General features: G+C 43.0%; 2 protein-coding genes across 2 annotated transcripts in view; one reads left to right on the top strand and one right to left on the bottom strand.

Annotated features, from left to right (window-relative positions):
* mnat1 (MNAT1 component of CDK activating kinase) overlaps nucleotides 1-23,560 on the top strand; it is a 28,492-nt gene extending 4,932 nt beyond the window's left edge. The window contains exons 2-8 of the mRNA XM_026339960.1: nucleotides 834-986; nucleotides 1,373-1,446; nucleotides 2,214-2,317; nucleotides 2,518-2,658; nucleotides 3,915-4,046; nucleotides 11,813-11,934; nucleotides 23,094-23,560. Of these exons, the coding sequence (XP_026195745.1) occupies nucleotides 834-986; nucleotides 1,373-1,446; nucleotides 2,214-2,317; nucleotides 2,518-2,658; nucleotides 3,915-4,046; nucleotides 11,813-11,934; nucleotides 23,094-23,214 (847 nt within the window). The 3' untranslated portion in view covers nucleotides 23,215-23,560. The remainder of the gene's footprint in view (nucleotides 1-833; nucleotides 987-1,372; nucleotides 1,447-2,213; nucleotides 2,318-2,517; nucleotides 2,659-3,914; nucleotides 4,047-11,812; nucleotides 11,935-23,093) is intronic.
* Nucleotides 23,561-23,571: 11 nt separating this feature from the next.
* trmt5 (tRNA methyltransferase 5) lies at nucleotides 23,572-26,367 on the bottom strand. The gene is made up of 5 exons (XM_026339959.1): nucleotides 26,327-26,367; nucleotides 25,588-26,174; nucleotides 24,841-24,965; nucleotides 24,086-24,725; nucleotides 23,572-23,672 (listed from the first exon to the last, which is right to left on the bottom strand). The coding sequence occupies exons 1-5, from the start codon at nucleotides 26,365-26,367 to the stop codon at nucleotides 23,608-23,610; spliced, it is 1,458 nt and encodes a 485-aa protein (XP_026195744.1). The 3' UTR covers nucleotides 23,572-23,607.
* Nucleotides 26,368-26,378: the final 11 nt, after the last annotated feature.

The raw sequence follows: 26,378 nt of genomic DNA, 5'->3' as shown, positions 1-26,378 counted from the left end.
TTGCTTATATGAGGAACCAAAAGTTGCCTGAAAAACTCATCATGGCTGTGCTGTTACATTTTTTTTAGTTGGAAAGTAATCATATCCATTAAACAGATTTATAGTAGACTTTTATCAGTAACCTAGATTTCAATGGCATTTAAAAATGTGGCTTAAACTTCTCTAATGCAGTCTTCTTCTATTTAGACATCATGTCAGGAATAAGAAGTACATTATCTTGTAAAGTAGAAAATAAGTTTTGCTTTTTAAATGTTAATTAAACTGTCTAATGAACACCTCAAGCACAGATGATAGTTTAGTTTAATATAATAATATACATTTACCATGAAGTAAGGAACACACAAACTCATCCATCTATATAAATATTTTTTTGCATTTCCCTAATTACATACCACTTTTTTCTTAAAATCATAGACTTCACTGTGAATTACCAATATGCCATGTGGCAAAATTACTGGGATCTGTTGAAACAGCAATAAAGCAAATGTTTTTCCAGTGTAGACAGACACTGCATTGATGGGGTGTCAGACTAATTTCCTCTTGCATGAGAGTGGGAGGCAGCCTAATCGACATTCCAATAATAATCCCACCCATCTTTGAGCACTTAGATGAAATATTCACATGCCCGATTATCACCCACTGTGCTTGATGATAACTCACAGATCAAAGAGAAGAGAACACAAACTGCAAGGAGAATTGTATTTCAGCAGCCATGTACACCAACACTTCCACACACAGCCGACTTTCTGGGCCTGTCAGAGGAAGGTCACCGCCGGAAACAACTAATTCAGCCTGGTCGCTTTTTCTAATGTTGTCTTCTCTCACCACAACAGATGTGAGAACTGCGTGGAGATGCTGTTTGTGCGCGGTTCGGGCAACTGTGTGCAGTGCGACACGCCCCTGAGGAAGAGCAACTTCCGTGTGCAACTCTTCGAAGACCCAACTGTAGATAAGGAGGTTGAGATTCGCAAGAAGGTGCTGAAGATGTGAGTGAGGGGGACTGGGAGGGAGAGGGGCGCGGCTCTGTGTGTTTATGTGTCATCTCATGCCTCCTCCCACTTCTTAAGCTACCTTTGTCTTTCTCATTACACTGTTTGTTTTGTAGACAATGAGTCTCCCCAGGGGGGGCTCAGACGGGAAGGCTCTTTCCCTGCCAGGTTTTTACTTCTCAGTCCCTCCCTGCCTTGTCTCTCCCTCTCATCTGTTCTTTAATAGCCCCTTAATTGACATCTAATGTGTGTCTACTAGGTTGTATGCAGACATTGTATTATAAAATGGTTGATTTAATGGAGGCAATTAATGTCAGTGCATATTTGTTTTTAGCGGGTTTTAGTATCTTTGTCCTCACTTCTTTTGTTTCCTTCTTTTGCAGATATAACAAGAGAGATTTTGACTTTCCCAGCCTGAAAGAATATAATGATTACTTGGAGCAAGTGGAAGACATAGGTAGGAGACTCTTAATGAAGTAGATAGTAGAGGGATGCTTACTCGTGTAATGATTTGTCCTTGATGTCTTCACTGGCAAACCACAAAGTAATGTTTTTGGGTGGATGCAGACCTGGATGTGGTGCAGCCAGTGAGACTTGCTGCTAATTGTCCCAGTGGCTAGCTGTGATGCTGCAGCAAAATGTTTTCTATAGCCCAAAAAAAAAAGAAGCAACAAATAATTATGGCTTTTGGGCTTTAACCGCCACTGTGATTTACTGTAGCTCATAGGTTCGGTGTGAGGATTTGCGCTGGTGCACTCAAAATTGACTGGATTGTCTGTTTTTAACGTTTAAATCAATAACTTTTTCCCTTAAATTTCTGCTTTAGCAACTTGTAGTTGAGGTTTTTGCCCACAATTTAACAACAGCACATAACTGTATGTTTTGTATGCGCCTGCTCCAGTGCACCACAGAAGGTCTATCTCAATTAAACTGAGAGAAATATTGAATTACCAGATGTTTTTTTTTTTTTTGTTTTTGAGGCTGCACCATTCCATCAGATGGAAAATTGTGCATGTCTTTGAACGTCACTTTATGTTTCTTTCCTATATTTTAGCTTGACACATTTGTTATCTTTGGAAACATTTTGAACTCTTTCACTGGAATTTAAAATAGTAGTATCAGGGGTTTGAATATTGCTTCTCTGCACAACATGAGATGGTGATGACTGAGCCGCAAAAGGCTCTTGAGGTGAAGATGTTAATTGTTTGTGATTTGTCTGTGTAGTGTATAATCTAACAAACAATATCGACGTGGAAAACACCAAGCTGAGGATGGAACAGTACCAGTGGGAGAATAGAGATCTCATCCAGAAGAATAAGGCTAAACTTGTACGTACAAAGTTTTATTTCCCTACATCTGCATAAAACCTTTATTGATGACTGTAATTTGATGCTGAAATAAATATTGAAAGTATTTTTTTCATTGAGGTATGACATCATTAAGGATTCAGCTTCCAGGTCAAAGTGACCATAGCATGACTTCTTTTTTGCAGCATGCTTTGTGTCTCACTGACCTGTCTTCTCCTCAGACTCGAGAGCAGGAGGAGCTGGAGGAGCTGCTGCTGTTGGAGCAGCAGGGCAATGAGCAACGGAGACTGGAAGTATTGCAGGAGGAACAGAGGCAGCTAAATGCCAAGAGGAAGAACAAGCAGGCTCTGTTGGATGAACTGGTGAGAAACACGTTGTATGTACATATGTGTATGGATGGACAGTCAAGTGATGCAGAAATACATGCATGTCATCTTATGTCAGATGGTCTGTGTCTAACACACATATAAACACACACACCCTTCGCCTGAGGGTTCATGGCTGTGAGATCATTAAGAGCTTATTACCAGTCATTGTCCTGCAGGCTGCATTGTTCTCATTCTGTGATTCTAAAGCCTCTTGGCTCCATTGTGTTGAGCTGTGAGCTTTGGAAGTAATTGTTCCTGCAGTGTGGGCTGCTGAAGGACCATCAAAGATAACAGGCTAAGTAGTGTGTTTGTTTGTTTAAGGCACAGGGCCTGTTGATTGTAGGCAGATGAGATCAGCTCTCACCCCCCTTGAGGGAACTCTCCTGAGCTCTGACATCTGTACATCCCAGTGGCTACAAAGCTTACTGTTCTTACATGAGCACACTAGAAACATGCCAGTGCATATATTTAGATTTATTTGCTGCTCTTTCCCGGGGCAGTGGTTAACTAATGAATGAAATACATCACTGGGAACTTGGAATGCACTTCTTGATTATTGTTCAAATGTAAACACTGAATTTACAATTTTTGTCTGCAGGCATAATTTTCGCTTAAATTTAATCACTTTGTCTTCATGCAAGCCGTGTAATGTATTCCAAGTAAATTGTGCCTGTCCAAACTATGAATAACTCCCAAGTCAAAGTGGTATATTTTTGCAGTCAGAACAGGATATGTTAGTGTTGAAATCTTTTAAATCGCTGTGAGTTTTATTGTTAAATGCTAAGACACCTACCATTATGGTCCACCTCATCAGAAATGTCCTACTTCTTTGGTGAACAACATGTCCAAGCTTGTGTTCTTAGACCTCTGCTCTTGGCACCAGTCCACTGGAGAAATTGAAACGTCCGACCTTGTATTTAATGGAGGTGAAGGCGGCGCAGTGTACTTGAAGCAGCGTCCCCTGCAGTGCCACAGTTTTGTTAATATGGCTTGCATCAATATATGTGGGAGCTAGCCTGAAAGCACCTTATGTTGATGGTTATCTAGTTCGACAGAGATGTCCTGGAGGTAGGAGGATAGAGGGGGTGACCACTTGCATTTTAATTTCTGCTCAAAACAAAGACCTCAACATGTACAAATGTGAGATGTTTTTATTGACTTGAAATGTTCCTAGTAAAGCACTTTGTTTCATGCATCACACATATAGATTAACATTCCTATAATACATCAAATCCCATTTGTTTCTCCAGGAACACTCTCAACTTCCTGCCACCATCTTACTTGCCCAACACAAGGTCCGTGCTGCACAGCTGGAAACCCAGATAGAGCAGCAGAAACAGGTGGTCAAACCTACCAATGTGTTTTCAACTGGAATCCATATGGTGAGTGCAATCATTTAAGAACATTAGCTCTTTAGTCTCAGTTCCTGTATGTTAATTCAGACAGGTTCTATGATTCTACCCTCAGATCTGTAGATTGGACACATCTGATGGGCAGTCAGTTTCTCAGTAGCACTGTTTCTAAATGTTTTATCGTGAGCAACATTTCCTCAGCACTTTAATAGTGGTGGCTCAAAGTTTGTGTGCCATTTTTAATTTTCTCTGTTTCTGCACAAATATGACGTAAGATTTAATAAAATTTAATGGACATTATTTGACTATTATTTGATTATTTGATGAGATTTGACTCTACCAGTTGACTGTCAGACAAATTGCATACAAATGGAGAACATACAAAACCATTAATAACCTTCCTGGTTTACAATAAAGCTCATACTGAGAATCCTAAGGCTTGTAATAGTCTGGGAGGTGACAAAGAACACCAGCAGAACATCTAGGTAAATTAAAAATGCAGTCTTTTCCAGTGGTTTATATCAGTGGTGAACTCAGAAACACCGCTAGCCTATCAGACATCAAAACACTACAGAGAATCAAAAACGATTTTACAAATCGTTAACACAGCAATTATTATTTAGTTTTTTTGTTGCAAGAATTTAGAGTTCTCATTACAAAGTAATTACCAAAAATGTGCAACCAGTTAAACTTTTTTTGCCAGATGACACATTGGTACCCTTGCAGCATTAACATTCAAATGAAAGAGGTGGATACATATTGTCATGCAAGGCTAATTTTGGTCTGAACGGGACCCTGTTGGGTTCTGGGCTTTGCTGCCTTAGGTGAAAGCAGAGTGAATACTGGTGGTTAGTTGGAACAGTTAAGGTCATGGTGTGATTTAAGTTTAGTGCTAATTTAAATGTTATGTGCAGTGCTTGTTGACAGCACAGTGGCAATAACAGTCCAGACCTTCAAAGGGAGAATGTTCTTCCGTGCCTGTGCTTCTTCAGTGGGGGAACAGGCCCTCACTCCTTCAGTCATGTCGGCACATTCCTCTGGGCGACAGGGGTACAGCGCACAGAGCCAACATGTGGGCTCAGGGCACTGGCTTCTCTGAGCTTGCAGCTTTATGCTCACTGTGTCTGTAGAGATCTTCCATTTGGCTATCATTCAGGCTTTCAGTCATATATTTTCATTTTACTGTGATGAGCCTGTGTCATCACCCCCTCCCCTCCTCCAGCAAACCCTTATGAGACATGGTTGCCTTCCCACAGTTCAGTGATGCGTGGGAGATATATCTGCTTAGTCCTCACCTAGACCTGAAATGAGTCCAAAAGCACTGAATTGATCCAAATAAAGGATGTGGATCTCTGACTCTCCTGATATACAGCACAGAGTTAAACTTGCTGATGGAGAGAGAAACTGCATGATTATGTTGCTCTTGGCTTCTTTTGTGACTGTTTTTCCTCAGCGTCTTTCTTCCCATTTCTCTTCATCTTCATGTCCCTGATCTCCGGTTGGTGGAGCAGAGCTCTCACCATGCATCTGCTGTGTTGGACTGAAAGACTTGAGTTAGGGGAACGTTTGGGTTTGGATTTCCCTTTACCTCAGAGTCCATAAGAGTGACTTCTGTTTGACTTGGTGGGGTTTCAGCAAAGCGCGGTGGATTCCTGCAGATTGCTGGAATTCATTTATCTGCTAGGCTGCGGTCCCTTGTTCCAAGCAGCTTTTCAATTTTTCTTCAGCAAAAGGTAGAAGGCAAATGTAAAAACACATTCATAAGCTGAATTTCTAAGCTTATTTTACTCCTTACTTTATTGACAACAATATCAATTGGTGCTTTAGAGTGTAATCAATTAATTAGTGAATTAGACTTAGATGAGATTAGTGGAAAGTCATTTTGATAATCAGTTATTTATCAAGCACTAACTTGAAATGTCATATCCTTTTGATCCTTTTTTTACTGCTTTATATATTTGGCTCTGGAAATATGTAAATTTTCACTAAACTGTTTACAAAAATGATCGGTACTTTCCTGTGAAGCACATACACAAAGGAGAAGCAGTTAATTGTGACAGTGATGAATGGGCTGGGAGCTGATTCATGACCCCTAGTTTTTTCATCTGAATATTTTTGGTCATGTGCAACTTCACTAATCATCTACGCAGAAATTCATGGCGTCCCTTGAACCTCCCACCACCACCTGCCCCCAGGACTTCAGCCAGCTGCTTCACCCTGGGCCAAGGTGAACCGTCACTGGCAGAATGACATATCTGACGGTCTTTGACAGTCATGGAATGTGAGGATGCCAATTCTTCCTTGGTTCTCTAATGGCTTCAGCCTTTATTTAAAGAGTGATCTAATGTTAGATGTAGTTGTGTCATGTTGTTTACTGGGAACATGTAAAATAACATCTCGGCCATGCTGGCACTGGCTGCGTGATTTTCCAGAAGCTGGAGTAGGGGACTCGCAACTATATCCTGATTCTTGTTGTGTGTTAACATGTAATAAAATAGATGTTGGAGGAAGTTAGCTGATCCTGAGGGGAAAGTAGTCTCCAGGTGTGACATGAGGTGGGATGGGCCTGGTCTTGCCTCAGGAATGGTCTGAAATCACTCAATAATCCCTCACTTTGTAGGCACTCTATTGAACCAAGACACACACAAACCCGTGTGCGAGTGCATGCACATGCACATAAAAGCACACTCCTGTTACCAAGTCTGAGTAAACATCCTTTGAAGAATAAAGTGTCTTTTTTTTTTAAAAAAGGCGTCCGCTAATATCAAAAGAGGCTCTCCGTGTGGGAGGAAGGGAACTATTCACAGTTTAAACAGGTTGCTTGTTGATGTCTGACACATGATGACTCTTGTCATCATGCTTGGCACCTGCTCTGAGCAAAGCATAGACATTGGTTGAGGGTTATTAGCATATAAATGTGTGGTATAAGAGTGTATGTGTGAGGTTAGGGATTGTCCTCAGCTGCTTCAATGTCCCATTCCTAAAGCAGTTGACCGTTGGGAAATCTCTCTACCTTGGGACAGCTTTCAGCGCCATCTTAAATGAAATGTCCTGCCTACGCTCCAGCACTGCTGGGGCCCAATCCACTTCTCACAGTCGTCAGAGCAGCTGACATACCTGACGAGGCCGGCATGGGCACCTAATGAAAGCAGGAGGCCCACTCACACATAAACAACGTACACCTCACAGAAATGTGGGTGGAAAGTTTATCCCTAAACATAGATTTGTAGCTGGCTGAAATAACCCTGGGTCCTCTCTGGCTTTATTCCATTCTACACTGAGGCAGTGGCATTTGACTACCATAGAAAACACAAACACAAGAGCACACACACGCTCAAGCTGTGAGCTTGTTTGCTCAGGCCTGTTTTACTTGGTTAAGTTGTCCTCTACAGTGACCTCTGCATGGTAGACGTACTCGTCAGCACGGGCCAAGCTCTGCTTTGGTTTACTCTGGCAGACTGGCCTAACCAGTTTTGCCTGGGAGGTTGTCGCTATATGCTCACCGCAACCCCCACTCACTTACTCGCTCACTTTTTGCCGTTTCTGTTGTATTTGCCTTATTCACCCTATTTAGACAAGTAGCAGCAATCTCGTGCTGTTGTTTATATAAAAACTTTTATATATAAAACATTGACTAACTGAAGATGGCTGGTTTTATGTGAGCGAGTATACGACCTTTGCCCTCAAGCGTTTTCCTTTTATTTGGACTGCTGGTATTCAGGTTGATAGCTGCAGGAGGGTTAAGAGAGGGAGTCAGCTCCCAGGGTAAAGAAAACCGTCAGCCCTGATTGGCACCACCACATGTAGGCATTCACACCTCTGCCCCTGCCCCTGACTTGGCCCCTGTTTAGGTTGGCCTCAACAACCCTTGCCCATGGGCAAGCTGGCCTAGCCTAGCCCAGCGGAAAAAGGAGTTGTCAGCTTTAGGGGCTTTGCGCTGGGGCAGCTGCCACTGATCAGGCAGTTATATTTAAACTTGTAAGGCAAGGGGAGGCACCGGGTAGGCAGCAGCTTTTACACTTGCTACTTGCTGATCAGTGGGCTGGTCGGCAGCCCAAAGCTCTTTATCCATACAGAAGCACTGGCAGCACCAGGGCGCAAGGTGGAAGTGAGGGCTGAGGATGGGATGGCACTCGGCTGGCCCCTAACTAGGCTTATTCATTTTATCCCCTATACAATGCTGAGCTGAGGTACAATGTTTCCCTTTCCATTGTTCTCATTATCACTTTGTGCATTAGTGAAGGGGGTTTCACTGCCCCTGGAGCTCTGCTTGAGCTAGCTGTGACACCCTAAATCTTGAACAACCAAACAAGCGCATGCAGTTTTGCGTGTGTGTTGATGTTGTGACTAGGTGCTGATGGAGAGGTTAACCTCTAAATGACCTTGATGTGTCCTGCTGAGCTGCAGAGTCAGGGGAGAGATTGGGGGCCTGGAGGCTGCTGATGATTGTGTAGCATGTCTGTGGGAGGCACTGGTGGCATTTGTAGTGGTGACACCTAGTTTGGGCTGTTAACTGGTGAACATTTGGTAAGGACTGGCATCCTGAACATTGGATAGGACCTCCTTCTTGAACCAATGGACACTCAAAAATCACTTATAACATCTAAGTTTTTTAGTGGAGACTTTCACAGTCCTCCACCATCCTGAAGACTGGTAGAAATGGAAGCTGGTACAGTATGAGTAGATCATTAGGACTCTATGTAGACTTGAGGCTAATGTAGCAGGCTCTTTAGAGTAGTAGAAGTAGGAATACTCCCTACAGCATGATGGTGATTTCTTCGGATCATCTTTCCCTGCGGTTTTATTAAGATTGATGCCCCCCAGAGTTTCATTTTTGTGTCACTGGAGTTATTATAGGAGTCTCAAATACCAGTTATACACAAACTTGAAAGCATCAAAAGGGCACACATAATTGTTTTTGTATAGGTAGTGAGACGGGCCTCTGTGATGGTAAAAGCAGATGTTTGTCTTGGCTGTTTAAGTGATGTTGTTCAAATGGCCCCTAGTGCCTTACACAGTCATTTCTGCTCTGATGGGCTTGGTTGGGGGTCTCTCACCAGAGCATTTGGAAAACAACGTTCATATGCTGTAATTCAAACAAAGTTATAAAAGGATGCGATGAGTTCATGATTGAATATGTCAGCAGTCATTGGGTGGAGTAGGACAGAGGAAGTTTGAGAGGGCACAGATCGAAGTTAGATGGACAGTCTATATGCACTGCACATAATTAAATGTATTCAGAATAACAAAATCTTATATATGCATATATGTTACACTGGGTTTGTTTGTTCTAATGTGTGTGTCTCTGCCGGTTTTCAATGCGTCCTTCCAGAGGAATGCAACAATATTTCTGTAGATTGTGGGTTGGCTCTGTTTTGTCACTTGAAAGTAGAAGTTACAGCCCTTTTAGCCATCTTCAGCTCCCAATTTGCTGCTCTCTTTTCTCCACCTCTCTGCTAGAATTTTTCATTTTGCTTCCCCCTTTCATCCCAGAGCTTCCCTCTGATTGGCACAGTGAGGGAGTTAAACGTTAAAGTGGTGAAAGTTTGAAAGAAGATGGATGACGAAACTGAAGGAGTGCAAAAGAGAGGGAGAGTGACAGGGTTTGTGTTGGTTGGTCTGTGTTTCATTAGTCTGCTGTGGGGCTCCACTGTGTTGGATGAATGAGAAGGGCATGATAGTGGATCACTTGCACCTTCAGGTTAAAGGTTGAATGAAAACCACAAAGAAGCAGGCAGTGTTTTAAAAGAAAAACACAACAATCCACATTTAAATCATTTTTTAAACTGGGCATTCATTGTGTGCAGTAGGCTAAAATACTGTTTCAATGAAATGTGCTGTTGGTTTAATTTGTTGGGCGTTTTGATTACTCTTAAATAAACAACAAATGACTAAACGTGTTAGATTTTGTTGTCTTTTATAGTGCAGGAACAACAGTTTCATGTAACATTTAAAATATGAAAAGAAAAACATTGAAGAATACCTGTTATTCCACTGATAGTTCTTTCGTTAGACAATGCAGCCAAAAGACATGTTGTGTTTTGAGCAGACATTTACCTTTCATTTTTATTTTTCGTTGGAAAAACTCAATCTGTAACTGTTAAAATACTGCGACTGTCACTATCCCTGTTTTCCCCGGTCTGCATGTAAAAACCACTACTAACTGCAACAAGCTCAGACTCGTCCTGTGAAGGTAGTTAAAAGTTATTCTGGGAAAGAGGATTGAGGATATAGATAAAATCATGAATGATGGTATATGTACTTTTATAACACGTACATTTAAAAAAAACATGTCCCAAAAAAAAACAAGAACAAAACAAATTAAGAACTGTTTGTGGTTAATTGTTAATAAGAAGACATATTTTTATTTACTATTTCTTGTTAACATTTTTGATAACATGGAAAATTAAATATTTGACATATTATTTAGTTGCAACATATACAGGAGGTCTAGCAGAAAACAAATACCTCTATGTTGTGTTTGGCTGACAAACTCATCTCAGTGCATCACTTGGTGATTTTGTAACTTTCAGCTCAGCTTTGGTTGCTTTATTTCCGTGTGTGTGTGCTCGCATGGGCCAAAGTATGTGTGAAGGGCGGGCAGTCTGAGGCCGCGGGGCACATGTTACTCGTTTAGTTTGGTTTTCATCGGCTCCCCTCTGTGTTCTGTTGTTTATACTCCCCCACTTCTCTTTTCTTTATTTTCTCTCTTACCTTTTTATCTTCCCTTTGTCTTCAAGTTTCTTTGCTACCCTCTAAAACAGTGTTTGTTTAGGCATCATCTTTTTAATTACAGGTTTGTTTCATGAAGCTGGCTCATCTTTTGAATTTCATTACTTTAATGCTGCAGAAAACATTTTGGTCTGTGTGGAAATTCCCCTTTGATGGCAGAGCCCCAGATCGAACAGTTTTACAGTGTTCTTAGAAAGTGTCATATTTCTCACAAGATTGTCATGGTCAAGAGTGTAGATCTGAAGTAGCCTGCCAGCTTATATTAACTTGGACTTAGAGCTAAGTAATTATGGATCGAGGGCTTTTTATAAAGCAGACTGCAGTTTTGAGTGCTTGGCAGTGTAGATCTCATAACTGCATGAGATCCAGCAGAATAACATTTGTAAGTCGAACAATCCTGAGGATTTGCATAATTGTCAGTGACATTAGCATTCATCCGGGAGAAATAGCCATTGTTTTATGTGGTTTTATGAAAAGAAAATAAAAACAGCGTATGAAACATGCTTCCTACACATTACAAATTAAATTGAGACAAATTATTTACTGTCTTACATTTATACACCATGGATAGTTTTGTCGTGTGGTAGTTTCGTGGAAATAGCCATTAGTCATTTTTTTTGATCACACATATTTAAACACACTTGCTTTTTCTGTTTGCAGGAATTACATTTCCTTATCAACCAGGCCTCACCCATCTTATTTGTCCTTTATTATTGTTGTTTGGGTTTCTTAGGTCACTCATGGAAAAGAAATGTTGATCTCAGTGCGAACTTTGAATAAATTAAACTTAACTATTTTCTTCAGGACCATTAAAAACATCTTCAACCATTGTCCCATTTTTGTTTCTCTACTAAAACACTAGTGTGTAAAGACTGGAAATGCCAACTCCTCTATTTTCAAACCAGTCAGTCAAGATTCTGTGGTTATTAATTATACAGTTTGATTGACATTTAACCTTTTCCAAATAAGTTTGTGTCATTCTGTCACACTGTAAACTAGACTCAGACAATGAAAACTATTGTCTTGTGTCTAATGTTGTTTCTCTGTTGCGTTTCTTCTTTCAGCGCCAGACAGTGTCTCTCCAGGCTGTACCCAGGATAGAGGAAGTTATGTACCATTACAAGCCCCTTCAAGTTGAAACCTATGGACCACAAGTGCCAGAACTGGAGCAGCTGAGCAGATTTGGGTAAAAAACAAACCTCTGTACACAGGAGGTGGTTCAGGCTTTTCTTATCATAATGAATTAACTAATTGTAGTGTTTTTCAATTCACATAGCTAAAATATAATGTAAAGATTTTGGGTTAGAGAGCAGCTTGGGAAGCTTAGCTCCTCTCACTTGATTTTCATCTGATTAACTGGGAGAGTGAAAGCGAATGAGAGGGAGGGGGGCTGGGAGAAGAAGAGAAAGAGGGGTAAAGAGAGAGCAAGCGAAGGAGTAACAACTATCACCATGCCACAAGCCGCCACAGTGCCTCTGCAGGAGTGTCCATTAACACGCACAGGAAGTGCTTTCCCCGACAGCCCCTTTGGGCCAATCAATCCACGACGCCATTGGCCCAGTCCTCACTGAATGTAAGCTATCCATCAGACAGCCCAGCGCCCAGCCGTCTGCCCTGCAACTGCCTGGCACTAAAGCCTGCCCACACACCGAGGGCGGTCTACTTTTATTGGGTGACAGGAGCAAAACAGGGTCTTGTTTTTTTGGACGAGCTATTTGACTTTCAGCTCTGCTTCACCCTGACAGTAATCTTCATTTGGCTGAGATGTGCATGTTTGAACATCATGTCAGCATGTTTAGAATCAAGTTTCTAGTTTATTTTTCTTTGTTCTTAAGACAGAAGTTACTATTGACCTTTGTTACACACATTCATATCACATTTGTCTAATTATCTGCAAAAGGAGCTATTTAAGGTGAAATGTTTTCCTTTAAGATTGTACTGGAGTTTAAGCAGAATAACTACTTATTTACATTATGTATTCAGTGAAGTGCTGAGGTCCTGCTTCTTTTGGCCAGGCTGATCAATATGCAGATGAAACTCATCTCACATTTTTTGCCGCATGCTGGAGCTCAGAGGAGGGAGAAAGCAGTGGAGTAGGGGGTGTCAGCAGTTCAAGGGTCTAGGAGGACCAATGCTGGAGAGAAAGGGCTCTGCCATGGAGATAAATGAGGTTCAGTTCGGTGAGGAACAGCAGTCCCACTGGTGCAGGCCGCAGGCAGTGACACGGTCAGAGCCGTTCAGACAAACCACAACTCCCAAGATGCAGCCCGCTGTTAAGTAAAAGCAAGGAATAGTGCTGACACTTCTGTGCAGTTGGTAGTTTGTGATCCAGCTAAGTTTGAGGTTTTGTGCATGCAAGCTCAGATGTGAACAGAGTTTACACACATGCACACAGCTGGTGTCCCTTAAATCTGCTATACATTTTGTGTCATACACACTCACACTCACCCCTGATATTGCAGTCCCAGCATTTTTGCCACAATGGAACATATGTGATGTGGTTAAAAATTCACAAGAGTGTGTGTGTGTGCAGGACAGAGAATGCATACAGTGCTGAGAGGGTGAAAAGTCCCCTGTGTGAAGCGTTGGACTACAGTCCTATGACCTGTGAAGGGAATATTGTTGAATGTATGAGCAGATATGGATGTGCCTAAGTGTGGATGAGGTGAAAGGGGCTGTGAGGGGGCAGGTACTTATTCTAAAGCAAGACTGTTTGTCTTGGTCAAGGCCCACGGTGACAGCAGCACCACTGGTGATTTGTCTTGGACACAGCCATCAAGTGAGACTGGAGAGTTGAGCTCTCACACCTCTTCCCTGGTGGCCCCAGGGCCTCAGGGGCTGCTCTCTTGCACAGGATGTCCAGTCAACAGGGCTGACTGGAGCCATGCATTTTATTTCAACTTACTCTTTTCTTCTGCACCGCTCTGTTTCTCCCTCTGTTTCAGTGTCTTTTTTTGCCTTGTCCCTTTGCCCCCCAAAAAACCGCAGGAGTGCTGCACGACTGCCAGGAAAAAGAAGGGCCACGCCTCTTTCACTGTCTCTGCCTCTCTGTCAGCTGTACCTGAATAAATATGGGCTGAGCTGAGCTCTTATATTAAAGACAGCTGCCTCAATACTGGAGCAGAGTAAAGGCTGCATGTTCAGGCAACACGGGCCTCCAAAAGTGCCCATTCGGCTTCCCCCTTCTCACACACACACACACACACACACACACACACACACACACACACAACTAAATGCTCTTCCTGATGTGTCTAAGTGCAGAGGATTTGCCACAAAGGATAGAACCCCCAATGTGTGAGGTTTGTATGGCAGTAGCAGTGCTGTCCATCTCATTGACTGGCATATACCCAGAACTCTGCGTGAGCTGTAAGAATTATAGTACACAATGAATGTAACACTACAGCCCATGCACCAAATATCCTGCAGTGGCTATTTGCTTTTATGTTGAACAGTAAAAGCTTTTAATAAACAAAATCAAAGCTGAAGTAAATACTGCTTTGGAGGCAAAAACAGAAACACATGATGTTTACGCTGACAGTACTGTGATATGACACAGCAGCGAGAGACCTAAGCGGTAACCGTTTTAACTCCTGCCTCCTCACTTTGACCCTGTACACGTTGATGGACATAACCTGAATGGAAGCTTACATCAAAATACAAAGCACAAGTAAAGTCATGCCTGCATTATACCTAAAATAGGCCTTGGATTATGTACGTGAAGTCATGTATATACATGAATAAGAATAAAATTATGTTCTATTTATGTTTTTGTTTGTGGGTAGTTGAGCATCTGCAGCTCTGACTGCATAGGCGATGAAAGACTGACTGGGATCTTGGACAAGGACAAATCATATGGGGGGAAAAATAGGGGAAAGAGAAATTCGCTGTGGAGTGTTGAAAAATTTGAGTCAAACCTCAAGTGCTGACAATGAGAGCTAGCCAGAACAGTTGTTTGTGTTGGCACAGGTCGCCCTGAAATTAGCCCATCTCTCTGTGACAGAGATTGCTCAATGTGCTTCTCCAAATGCCAGTGTGTATAATATTGTGAAGTTTTGCCTCCCTCACTCCGCATTGCTTTCTATAATTGGTGGAAAAAGTGAGGTTTTCTGTTGGGAGGGCCTGTCAAGCATCCGTCTCTTGTCGATGGGTTGAAGGGGAGCAGCTGAATGAGCAGTGTTTAGTCTGGAGCTCCTCTCCTGGGGATGCACTTCTCTGCACGAGGAAGTAGTCCTGAGTGCACTTTCTCTCATCAAAACAGAAACTACTAACTAGCTATAGGGTTAAATAGAAAGCAAGCTTTGCTGTCACCTTCACTTATCAACACAGAGGGTGTCCAGTTATTTTTACTCACTAGAAACTGCCACAACATCTTCATTTCAAGTGAATCAGTCTTTTTTTCCGGACATATGTACAAACACATGGACTCGCAGAAGAAATACATAAATCACTTGTGCTCACACACATAAGCTAGCTATGTTTAATGTGTACTTAAAGGATGCTTGCCCACTGTTCTGGTTAGGAGCCAAGGGTTAATGGGTCTCTGAGTGATGTTCTCCTGCCTGTGTTCTTTAGCTTTCCAAGCATCCCTTAGCGTCCGCGTGTTTATGTGAATGGGTATCTGTTTGTTTGTTTGTACATTGGCTGATACTGCATGTTAAGTGCTTTGGTGGGAGGGAGATATCCAGAATAGTCAGTGGTGCCATCGTAGCGCTCAGTTCCTGGCAGCAGGCTTTGCTAGCCTCTCCCTGCCGAGTTGGCCTGACTCCAGGACTGAGCTCTCCATCTTTCCATCTCTGGCCAAGCTGGCCAAGAGCACTACCAGTGACCCTGGATTTGGCTCTAGTAGTTAGCAGGACCACTAAACATGGTCCATAGAGCACACTTGAATCCATTTCTGCCATCACTAAATTAGAGTGTATGAGGTTTAAATTGCATACAAATAATTTTCCTCCCCCTGCGTTCCCCTCTCGTTCTGTGATGAGAGTGCAAGTCAGCCGTGATGTTCTTCTTTTTACTCAATATGCAGGGGACAACTAATGCAAAGGAGCCTCTAGAAACGGCCATGAATAACTTTTTTATGTACCCCAGGTTCTCAGAACCCTGCAGGGCACATATCCATCTGAGGGGCCTGACGGGCCTGGAAGGGGCAGGGGGAGAGATCAGGGGTCAATGACCACAGGGGATCTAAGGTGCTGCACAGGGACATCAGAGTAGTGAGACTGACGGGAACAGAGTGATGGTACCTTGGAGAGACGGTTCTCGTATTCTGGGCCTCAAATAGACATGCACTCTCTCTCACACAAACACAGCTTTGATACTGAAGTTATGAGCTGAAGACTGAGGCGCCGGTTAGTATGACCTCAGATGAACTCCCTCAAGAGCAGTGGTCTTTGATCTACTTTTACTACTATTAGATAGAGTCTCAAAGCTCATGATTTTCTCTTATTCAGCCAATTAAAACCTTGCGTGATATTGCCAAGAAAGTAAATTTATGGGAAATGGTTTATTTGTCTCTTGCATAACAATAGGGCTTTCCCTTAAATACTTTGGGGTTGCCACCATAACCAAGACCTAAAGCTGAACTTGGTTTCTCAGATATCTGATATGCTTCTTTCTTAAACACTAAACACTCACTGCGTGTGCCAGTGTCTTGTGTTACTACTATTTCTAATGCAGCCAGTAACTACAGACTTCAATGCAGTGCTTTTTTCATTTAGGTGTTCCTTTAGTGTTGATCTCAAAGCTTGACTGCAGCCATGGGGCTCACAGATTTTAAATTTGCATAGCCAAAAGAGAGTGCAGGCAATATTAAAGTGCGGAGGCTTGAGTCAAGCTATTTGACTTGCAAAGCTGTCTGTGTCAACAGGATGCCCCATCTTCATTCACAACATATAGCCACCACTTCGCTTTGATTCTCAGCTTCTTGTACTGTAGGTGCTTACTCCTTCATTACTAACTAGATCAGAAAGAGTGGAGTGTGGCCACTGTCCGATTCTCCACCAGCCCCCACCCAGGCCATTATCCTGTCTATCTCAGTAAACAGACCATTAACAGACAAAGCTGGTAGAGGCCAGATCACTATAGTCTTCCCTCCCATAGATCTGTGCAAATATTGATTTTTCTCTTGAAGTGTGAGTCAAAAAAAGCATGTGCTGTAGTTGACTGGAGGCTTTTTACTTGTAGGTGAATCATTTCTGCCCCAAAGAGCGAGTGGAAACTGAGGAAGCATTATAGAATGCCAGAACGGGAGGAATATTTGTCTTGTGTGTATTATGGTCATCTGAAAGAGGTCTGCTTTTAGTGTTATCGTTTTCCCTTTTCAAGCTATGTGCCAGACAATGTTAGACAGACTAACAATCTTCTCCTGAGATGAGCACAGGCCACTCAAAACCAAGCTATTGCCAGTGAAGGAGACACCAGCAGGCAGGGAACCCCGGAGGATGACAGCCTCTCTTGCCTCCAGGTTTATTTGTGTCACAGCCGAGAAGAAGCAGTGTAAACACCCAGCACAGGGTGAGGTGATGCCTTCATACTATTTTAACACACACTAATCTGTGTAGAGGTTAACAAAGCAGCCGCACACTCTCTAGGGTTGCAAGCTTCGATTTTGAGCCCGATTGTGCTCATAATAATGCATACACGCAGATGGATGCTGTGTGTGTGTGTGTTTCACCCAATCACCAACAGACTAAAACTCTGTGCCTCTCCCCTGCTTTTCACCCCTGGGGCAAAGGGCCCAGCAATGTACAGAGGGATTAACTGGCTCATTTTCCCCTCTTAAGAGCTGGAGAAAGAAAACAAACTCCTGTCATGTGGGGCTTGGCTGTGAGGACTTGCCACGCACACCTCTTGCTAGGAGGTACTTCTCTTCTATGAGGTTTGAATTATCACCCTTCCCCTACTGTACCTTTCCCTGCCTTTTTATGTAGATCCATCCCCCTTTCTTTGCTCTTTTCCCATCTTTCTCTCTAATTGAAATCCTCTTTGCCTCTCCCCAGTGCTTGAGGTAAATGGGTAACTGATACCAGTGGAAGCTAATCCCCCACGGGAAAACTCTATTATTCCTCTCCGTTTCACTTTATTCCCAGAATGTTATGTCTTACTGTCAAGGCCCCTTCGCTGTATGCGCATGTATGGGTGTGCCTTGTGCTAGCAGGCATTCACTGGACAGCATATGTCCTTCTCCATTGTTTACGGCCCCATTTGGTTAACGATGACACTGATGTCATGTCATTATCCTCCCTTTCCAGTCCAGTCTGCCTCCCTCCTCCTTTCTCTGAGCTCTCCAGGGGGCAAAGTGATCAAGTGGCAGCTCAGGAGGCGAAAGAAAGATGCTCTATCAAGTATCAAGTAGCAAGTGGGATGTGTGATGCCCTTCCAAGCCCCATGGCTGCGGTGGTTTCGTGTGAAGCCAGTGGTGTATCCAGTCAAGCAGCCTTTACTGCCCCCATCAGGTTAGACAGCGGAGGTACAGGGCCAAGACACAAGTGAGTTCTGGATGAGTAGTGACAGGTGCCACTTGGACCGGGAAATATTTGAATTTGGGAACAATTAGCACAATAGGTCTTTATCATGCACACCTCTACACTGCTGCCTTCCAAACACACATAACAGGCATACCTCTTAGTCGTTATCACTGATACCTACAAGTTTTGTTCTTGAGAACATTATACAGATTGTTAGTCACTTCACATGGGAATGCATTTCTATAAGCATTAATTTCAAGTGTCACCCAAAGATTCTGTTAACACTCTAGACATGTTCTCTAAGTGTTGGCGATATCCACCTCCCTGTCCTCCTCTCTTTTGGGATGCAGAGAAGCAGACTAAGCCTGTCGGTGGTGATAAGACGCATGATAATGGATAAGGGGCCTGTAGACTCGTGAGAATATGATGTAACCATACTCAGCCACTCTCCACAGTACAACTTAAAATAATCTGGTGGACAGTGGGTTGGCTAATGACTGAGGAGCTGTCTCACACACTCACATGTCCCAGAGGAAGCTGCGTTCAATGGAAAAGAGTGTGACCTATGACCTGGGGTGATGAAAGACCGCTGTTGACAGATATAGTATACCTGTGAGAGTCCTCTGTGTTTGGCTTGTCTGGGGGGGGTTTTGTTTCTGGACTGCAGTCTGGACCAATTCACACATACGCCCTGCTAAAATTCTGCTACATCAGTTCATCGTTTCATATTGATACAGCAGCTCTGCTCTTAGATAAACATGTATTCAAAAACGTGAGTTGTGTAGACACAAATGGGGGGCATAAGCACACAGTGCACATCCACACAATGCACTCAATGTGCTGTGTCTCTGACAGGGGAACATTTTCTCTCAGGGTAGAGTGTAGGAAGGAGGGGTAGATGGAGCAGCAGCGCTGTGAGTGAAACCGGAGCTGTCTGAGGAATGCAGGGGGGGTTTTTGGAGGACTAGAGAGGAGTTTTGGGGGTGGAGAGGGGGTGACTTAAGGGGTAGGATGGGTGATTAGGGGGTGACAGCTGAGTGCTGACCCCTCTATAATGACAAATCATCTGGCAGGTGTGTGGCTCTGCACCCCTCCACCAGACCCCATCATTCCCAGGCCAGGAATCCTCAACTGCTGCTGGAGCAGAGCGATAAAGGAAGACTTCCGGACATTCACACTGCTATCCAGCAGCCTTATGACTGGCCTTAAAGACGTACGAAGCGGCCTCTGGTGAGATGTACCATAGCCTGCCCTGTGCTTGTCAGGTCTCTTGTAGCACTCCACCCACCAGTCTAAGCTCCTTTGCTTTAATAAACATGGCTAATGAGGCTTCAGTCCTTGGAGCTATCTCGGGTAGGGTAAGATATATTGATTTGTCTGTGTAGACATCATTTTTCCTTTTCCCTGTGGATTCAACAGAAAACACAGTTGATCTCCCCAGCTGCCTGAATGTCAGTATACCCTGTTTGGGTCATGAATCATGCTGAATCAAAAAAGTTTCTGATCTTTTGTGCTGAAAGAACAAATGCTGACCCCGGATCAGCGAGGATGCTGTAAAAGCAGGTGCCATACTGATGTCTGGTGTAAGCTCATTGCTGAGAAGGGATGTAAGACCACTTCACAATTCGTGGATTCTCTCAGAAAATCCCATTCATACTGTAAAACAAAGTTCAGCAGGCTGTTTGAGGAACATGGATGTAAAGTCTTCATGTGTGAAAGCAGCCAAACCACATTCAGTGATTCTACATTCAATACTTGCTTAAGGCTGCTTCAGATTGCTCCATTGTCTTGTGCGCCTGCTCTGTGGTTTGAATGTTAAGTGTCTGTTTGCTGAAATAGCCACTGTAGCATTACAGGCCTCTTTTCTTTTCCATCAAGCCTGAGCTTCCACAGCTCTTCTTAATCCAATTCTAGCTAACACATGGAGTCTAGACTAGAGGCTCGACACAACCTGCACCTCCCTCTACTATGTGTTTTCCCTCTGGAGTCCCAGTCTTGTAGCTATTTCCCTGAAGAACCCAAACACCCTCCGTTCCACAGCAGCATCGTCGATCTACACACACAAAGAGGAGCCACACATTCTCAGCTGGAAATCACGCGGAACCCGCCGGAACATTTTGCCACTTATCTTTTCACTTTGAATTAGAGATGGGGTTCTGCTGTGTTTTCCAGGCAGCAGGAGTGGGGAATACTTTCAGGATCCCGTCAGGAAAATCTCCTACCGTTATTAGCATTAGCAGGAGACATTGTCCAGGTATTCACAGTTGCAGACCAAAGTGGAAAAATGCTGTTAGCTCTGAACAGTTTTGATCCAACTGCATGTTTTTTTTTTTTTGTGTTTCTTTTTTTAAAGAGTGGAGAAATAGCAGATGGTATGAATAGAAGGTGAAAATTAATGCAAGCACTTTATGATCTATTATGCTTTTGAGAATATAAAAAAAAGGTAAATTTGACACTTGCACTGCGGTTGAATTACAGTAAGTAATTCATGCCCATTTTTTATGGTGAGGGAAAATAAATCTCATATCTCTATTTGTGTGTATACTAATGGAAACCCCCCCCTGTCATATTCCCCTGTGGCAATTGCAGTCTGACACACCACAATGTCATACTATGTCGTTCAGTTGTCTTCATCACCTGCACTAGTCTTTTCCCGCTACCCCTCAAGCGACATAATGGGCCAGTCCAAAGTGACCCATATTTACCCAATAATACAAGGCTTTGAAAAGACCTGTATCAAGTTGCAGCTAATGCTCCAGTGGGGCCCAGAGAGTGAAAGATGTTACCGGCCTAAACGGCTTGGGTTTCAGGGCCCTGCGAACAAAAGGCAGTCCAGTCCTCAGAGAGAAAGGGAAAAAGAGCGGATGATGGGGAGGGGGGGCGTGGAAAGTGTTAGTGCCTTGAAACAGTAGCGTCAGAGGGGCTCAAAATGTCCGTTTTCCAGGGGTGTGTTGCGTCGTTTTATGATTGAAGGCAGTGCAAAGAGCCAGCCTGTCAAGCGTGCAGTCCATATTAAATGTATCGCACGTTATTGCGAGTCCTAGCTGTTGTGTGATCTTAATTTGTCAGCATTGTCAAGTGCAGTCCTGTGAAAAGAGTCAAGTGTACCTTTCGGTTTCACGAACCTCTATAACCGGTAATGTGTACATACATGTATGTGGCTGGATTTTACAGGAAGATACAGCTGCTGTGTTAATGGAGCAGAACTGAACTAATCTCGGGTGTTTGGGGTGAAGAGGGCAGACAGGGTTGGTTTAAGCGAAGAGTGTTTGTGATGTTGATACCCAAAGGTGATTTCACCTCATATCCTCCCTCCTCTTTCTACCCACCCCCTCATCCACCGAAACACCCTCTTCTTGCCTCTCCTTCTCCTTCATGTTCTCTTTTTACTCCCCTACTCTCTCGCTCCTTAGGGGCAGGCAGGTATAAAGTTACACAGAGCTCTCAGCTTTCTTGGAAGGAATGACCACATGAGTAGCTTGGGGATTAGATTAGCAGGAAGAGCAGACTTAGCCAGGCTGTAAATAGCCCACTTTTTTCACCATTAAAAAGGCCCAGTACAATATAATCAATAGATAGCACTCATCTGATGCAGGAAGCCATATGAGAAGACCTCCCTCAAGTGCTCTGAAGGACAGGCTACAGCAGCTTGGGCCTAATGAAGTTATTATTAATCACCAGGCCTCCTGTTTTGAACTTGTGTGTTGTTTCTCTAGTGGGTGATGAGTAGTCTTGTGTGCAAGACTTGATTGACATCTCTTGCTGATATTCTTCTCACTTTCTCAACTTGACAAGGTCATCTCCTGTGTGTGATATTCACAAATGTTTGACTTTATGCATTTTTGTCACAGACATGCTAGTAAATAGGTTTCACCTTTATTCCCAATGAAGGTTTTATTGTGGTACAAAGAAACCATTTAAGCACCTTGTACAATCATAAAACACCAAAGCAAAAAATATGATCTATTCAGCATGTAGTCTCACCAACACCTTTTCACCGTGTCCATCTCTCATTCACACATAGACCTCAACTCTCTCTGAGCCTCCCCACAGGTGTTAGGTTACCCTGTAAAGCAGCTTGAATGGGCACAGAAATCACAGAGGGCTGTCTGTGCTCGATTCCCGTTTCACTTTGAAGTTTCTCCGGCTCACAGGAACGGAGGCCACAAAGCCAGACTCGTGTGAAGGCTTTAGACCTCGCTGCCAGGACTATGATTTCTGCAGAGTGGGGGGGATGCTGTGTGTGTTGTCTCAGTCGCTGGAGGACTTTGTAGTCAGATGCTCCAAGAAGGCAGTACAGAACATGTGTGCAGGTTCTCCCCCCCTGACTACTTTTTGATGAAACAAAACAGTGGAGGAAGGATTAGACTGGGTGGGGACACAGGTCAACTCCCCCCAAAACACACAAACTTGTCTGAGAGAGGGGCATCTATCACTGTGGGGACATGATGTGGAGACTAATTTAACAGCTCAGCTGTTTTTCTTTCTGTGCACGAATGTGAAAATAAACAGTGACTTTTGGTTTTGCTTAAAAAACTGAAAAGGGGCTTTGGCAGGATACATCTGTAAGCACTTAAAAAATAAAAGACACCTATAATACTTTAATAGAGCCATGTTGGAGAGGCTTTTAGGCACAAGATGTTTCAGTGTTAGTGTATGGCTACGTCTGTCTTCGTTGATCTCATCAAAGGGCCAAAGGGTCCTGGAGATCCAGAAAAAAATAACTTTGAGTGTGGATTTAATGAAGAATAAATTTACCCTCCAGTTACTCAAATGAACTACTTTCGAAATCGGCTGTCATGCTGCCAAGTTAGTCACTTTAATTGCAAAAATACCCCACTGCTGTTATTGACCAGAGCTTTCTGTGTGTTCTCAGGTACCTGAACCACGTGCGGGCTGCTATGCCTCAGGACACAGCTGGAGGATACACTTCAGCTTTGGCGTGTCATCGGGCCATTCAAGATGCTTTCAATGGGCTGTTTCCTCAGAAAGGCTGAACACATCCAGAGCTCAAAGAGCACAACAGCTACTGGTCGGCAAGTGACTGATTGGACTATAAATACAGCACAGCTACCACTGTGGACGGGCTGAAACCCGCTGTGCCTCGTTTTTGGTAAAGGTGTAAATAGCTTTGTTTGTTTTATGTCCATTTTATATTAAAATTAAATCCCAATGAATGTTGAGAATCTGTTCATTGTTTTATTAAAAATTGAGCCACTCAGGCTGTAGGATTTACAACAACTTGTTAAACTAAAGGTGGGTCATGGATGCTTATGACAAGATTCAGCCACATCTGTGGTAAAAACAATAGTAAAAGTCAGTTTGAAAAAAAAAACAAAAAAACAACTCAAATGTTTCCTTTTGACTCTCATACTAACAGGTTTGTGTAATTACGATGATGTATCTGCAGTCTCTTCACACTTCTGTCTCTTTGGTGCTGGTTCTTCTGGAGGTTCTGCAGATAAACAAAATATGTTTAGAATTAAACAGTACTGTTAGCTGGAAATTATTTTAATTGTTTATAAATATTATTTTAAATGATACTGTAAAAATGTCAGAACAATGAAAAGAAATCCATCATTGACTTATAGTCTAAGATAATTAGTTTAATTTCATAAAAGATGAGGGAAAGCAGATGCTTTAGATGCTCACATTTTGAGACAAAGACTTGTCTAAGGTTCTTAGATAATGACAAAATGCCTAAGTAGTAAAATATAATATATTTTATATATATCTAATATTACAAGATAAGGAAGGAAAACATTTAAGTTAACAGACTATTCTACAAACCAACTCTATTCTGCAACGATTAAACACTGGTCTTAATTTATTAATTAACTTTCTTCTGAGTTTTAAATTCATTCTCACCTGTATGTTCAGGATCACATCGAAAAAGAACCTCTTCGGGGAGTGTGAATGTCACACACATCATATCTTTGTTGGGTGCTACATTACGCACAAAATGCACAGAGCATTGTTTTTCCAGGGGGAATCCAAGGCTGTGGGAAGCCCTCTGCACCACATCTGTGTCAGGGTTGTCAGCTTTAGAGAAGCTGTAGCAGTGAACTGTGGGTAGGTTCTCAACACATGGACGTTCCTGCTTCAAGAGGCCTCTGAATGCATCCAGAAATTCCAGAGCCATAGCAGGCAGGTTCATCACCACATGAACACCAGCTTTTCCCTTCAGCAGGGCAGGTAGCTCGTCCTTCATGGGTCCCCGAATGAACGCTCTGCCATCTAGGTTAAAGGTTCGGACTCTGCTCTCCACCTTGTTGAGTTTGCAGTTGTGCTGCAGCCATCGATAGGATTCTGGGTTGAGATCGTTGGCTAACACATTGGCCCCTGTGCGGGCAGCTGGGATGGCGAAAGGTCCAACACCAGCGAACACATCAAACACGATGTCACCACGTTTGACGAGCTGCACCACACGCTGGTGCTCTGTGCTCAGTCGAGGGTTCCAGTATACACAAGAAAAATCAAATTCATATGTCACCCCATTTTCTTTCACCTGCAGCACAAATATCAACCATCAGTGGATGATCTGAGTAGATTTAGGAATGACTATGTATGTAAATGTATGTGTCATCGACATTAAATTACTGTATGTGTGTAATGTAGCTTACTTTAGCGACCATGTTCTCCTCTCCAGCTAACACCTCCATCTTGAAGTTGCGGTAAGTAGAGTCTATTATGCTCGTCTTGTTGACAACACAGGTAATGCCACGATTTTTGTCCATGATGACTTGACCTGCAGTGAAAGCAGCAGATACAATTCTGACAGTGAATATGACTTTCTATCCCTATTATCTATTAACCAAGCTTTTTTGAGTTAGAACTTGATTGGACTTGAACTCTAGAATATTTAAGCACTAAAAATAATTGTAATAAGGTGTTAGCTGTGCATATATCCCAAAGGAATATTATTTAGCAGTTAAAGTTACTCAAACATGACAAAGCAAGTGAGACACAATAGATCTGAGGTGGCTGCCCCATTTGCTCAAATGATAATTGAGACATCCCCAGATGTTACTTAAAAAATTTCACCTTTCTTTGTTTTACAAAGTCATAAAATAACCGCAGTAATTGTAGGTATACTTTAGAAGCTTTACCTGCCATAAACATGGTAATGGTATGATTGGTGTGAGAATGATTTGACTTGTAAGCTATGGCCTTGATGATGAGCTAGATTTGAGAGTGATTTGGTATACCACCATACACTTTTTGGAAGAATTATGTATTTGTTTTATATTTTTAAAGAACAGACACTTGGTAAACCTGTAAAGTTGTACTGATGCTACAAGCTTACTTTAATTTCTAACCCATCTGTTATTTTGTACTGAAATCCTGCTGTTACAATATCTACCTCTTACCTATGAGGTTCTTGTACGGGAGCTGGTGGTCCCTCAGGTTCATGTGTGCGATGTGTCCCACCCGGCTGAACCCAGAGGTCACGTCCTGCCCCTGTGGGAGCACGGCCTCCAGCACTTCCTCACTCTTCAGGTTGTCATAGGTCAGCTGAAGCTCATAGTAGTGCAGCTCCTGAGTGACACTAAAGGACCTGAGAGCCTCAGCTTCAGCCTCACTGAAGGAGCTTGGTGAGGACACTCTGTGAGGGTCCAACAGGACTAATCGAAAGTCGCTACTCTCCTCTTTATCTTGCACCACTCTGGGTAACCCCGGGCGCTGGATGGTCGACTTTCTCAAGCTCTTAACCACTTTGTTTAAGACTCCAGTGGGGACCCGCAGTGCAGGGACTGTAATGGTCTGCTTGAAGGCCTCTTTGTCCAGAGAGGTCATACCCCGGACCTCTGGAGGGAGCTGATAAAGTTTAGGCTCCATTATGGGATTTACTGCAAACACAGGACCCTGTGAGGCTGCAGAGCAGAGGCTCCGGAGCACAGCAGCAGATTTTATTTTTCTATGAGTTTGTACAGATGGAAAGACTCTGCTGAGAACCCTGCAAAGACAGAACTGCTGCTGTTATATGACAGAAAAGTGAGAAAGCGCACCTTAACTTTGAACACAGTGTTAGCTTTAAGGTAATCTTAAAAATATGAGACATATAAAGAAACAATTGAGTTATTATTATCGCGAAAGAGCACAACTAACCTCAACATCCTCCGTTTACAGACACGCTTGAATTGCGTCATTGGCGGTGGAC

This window comes from Anabas testudineus, chromosome 22, assembly GCF_900324465.2.
Source record: "Anabas testudineus chromosome 22, fAnaTes1.2, whole genome shotgun sequence".
NCBI classification, from domain to species: Eukaryota; Metazoa; Chordata; class Actinopteri; order Anabantiformes; family Anabantidae; genus Anabas; species Anabas testudineus.
Note: the sequence above shows the minus strand (reverse complement) of the source record. Positions and strands in the feature narration are given on the sequence as shown.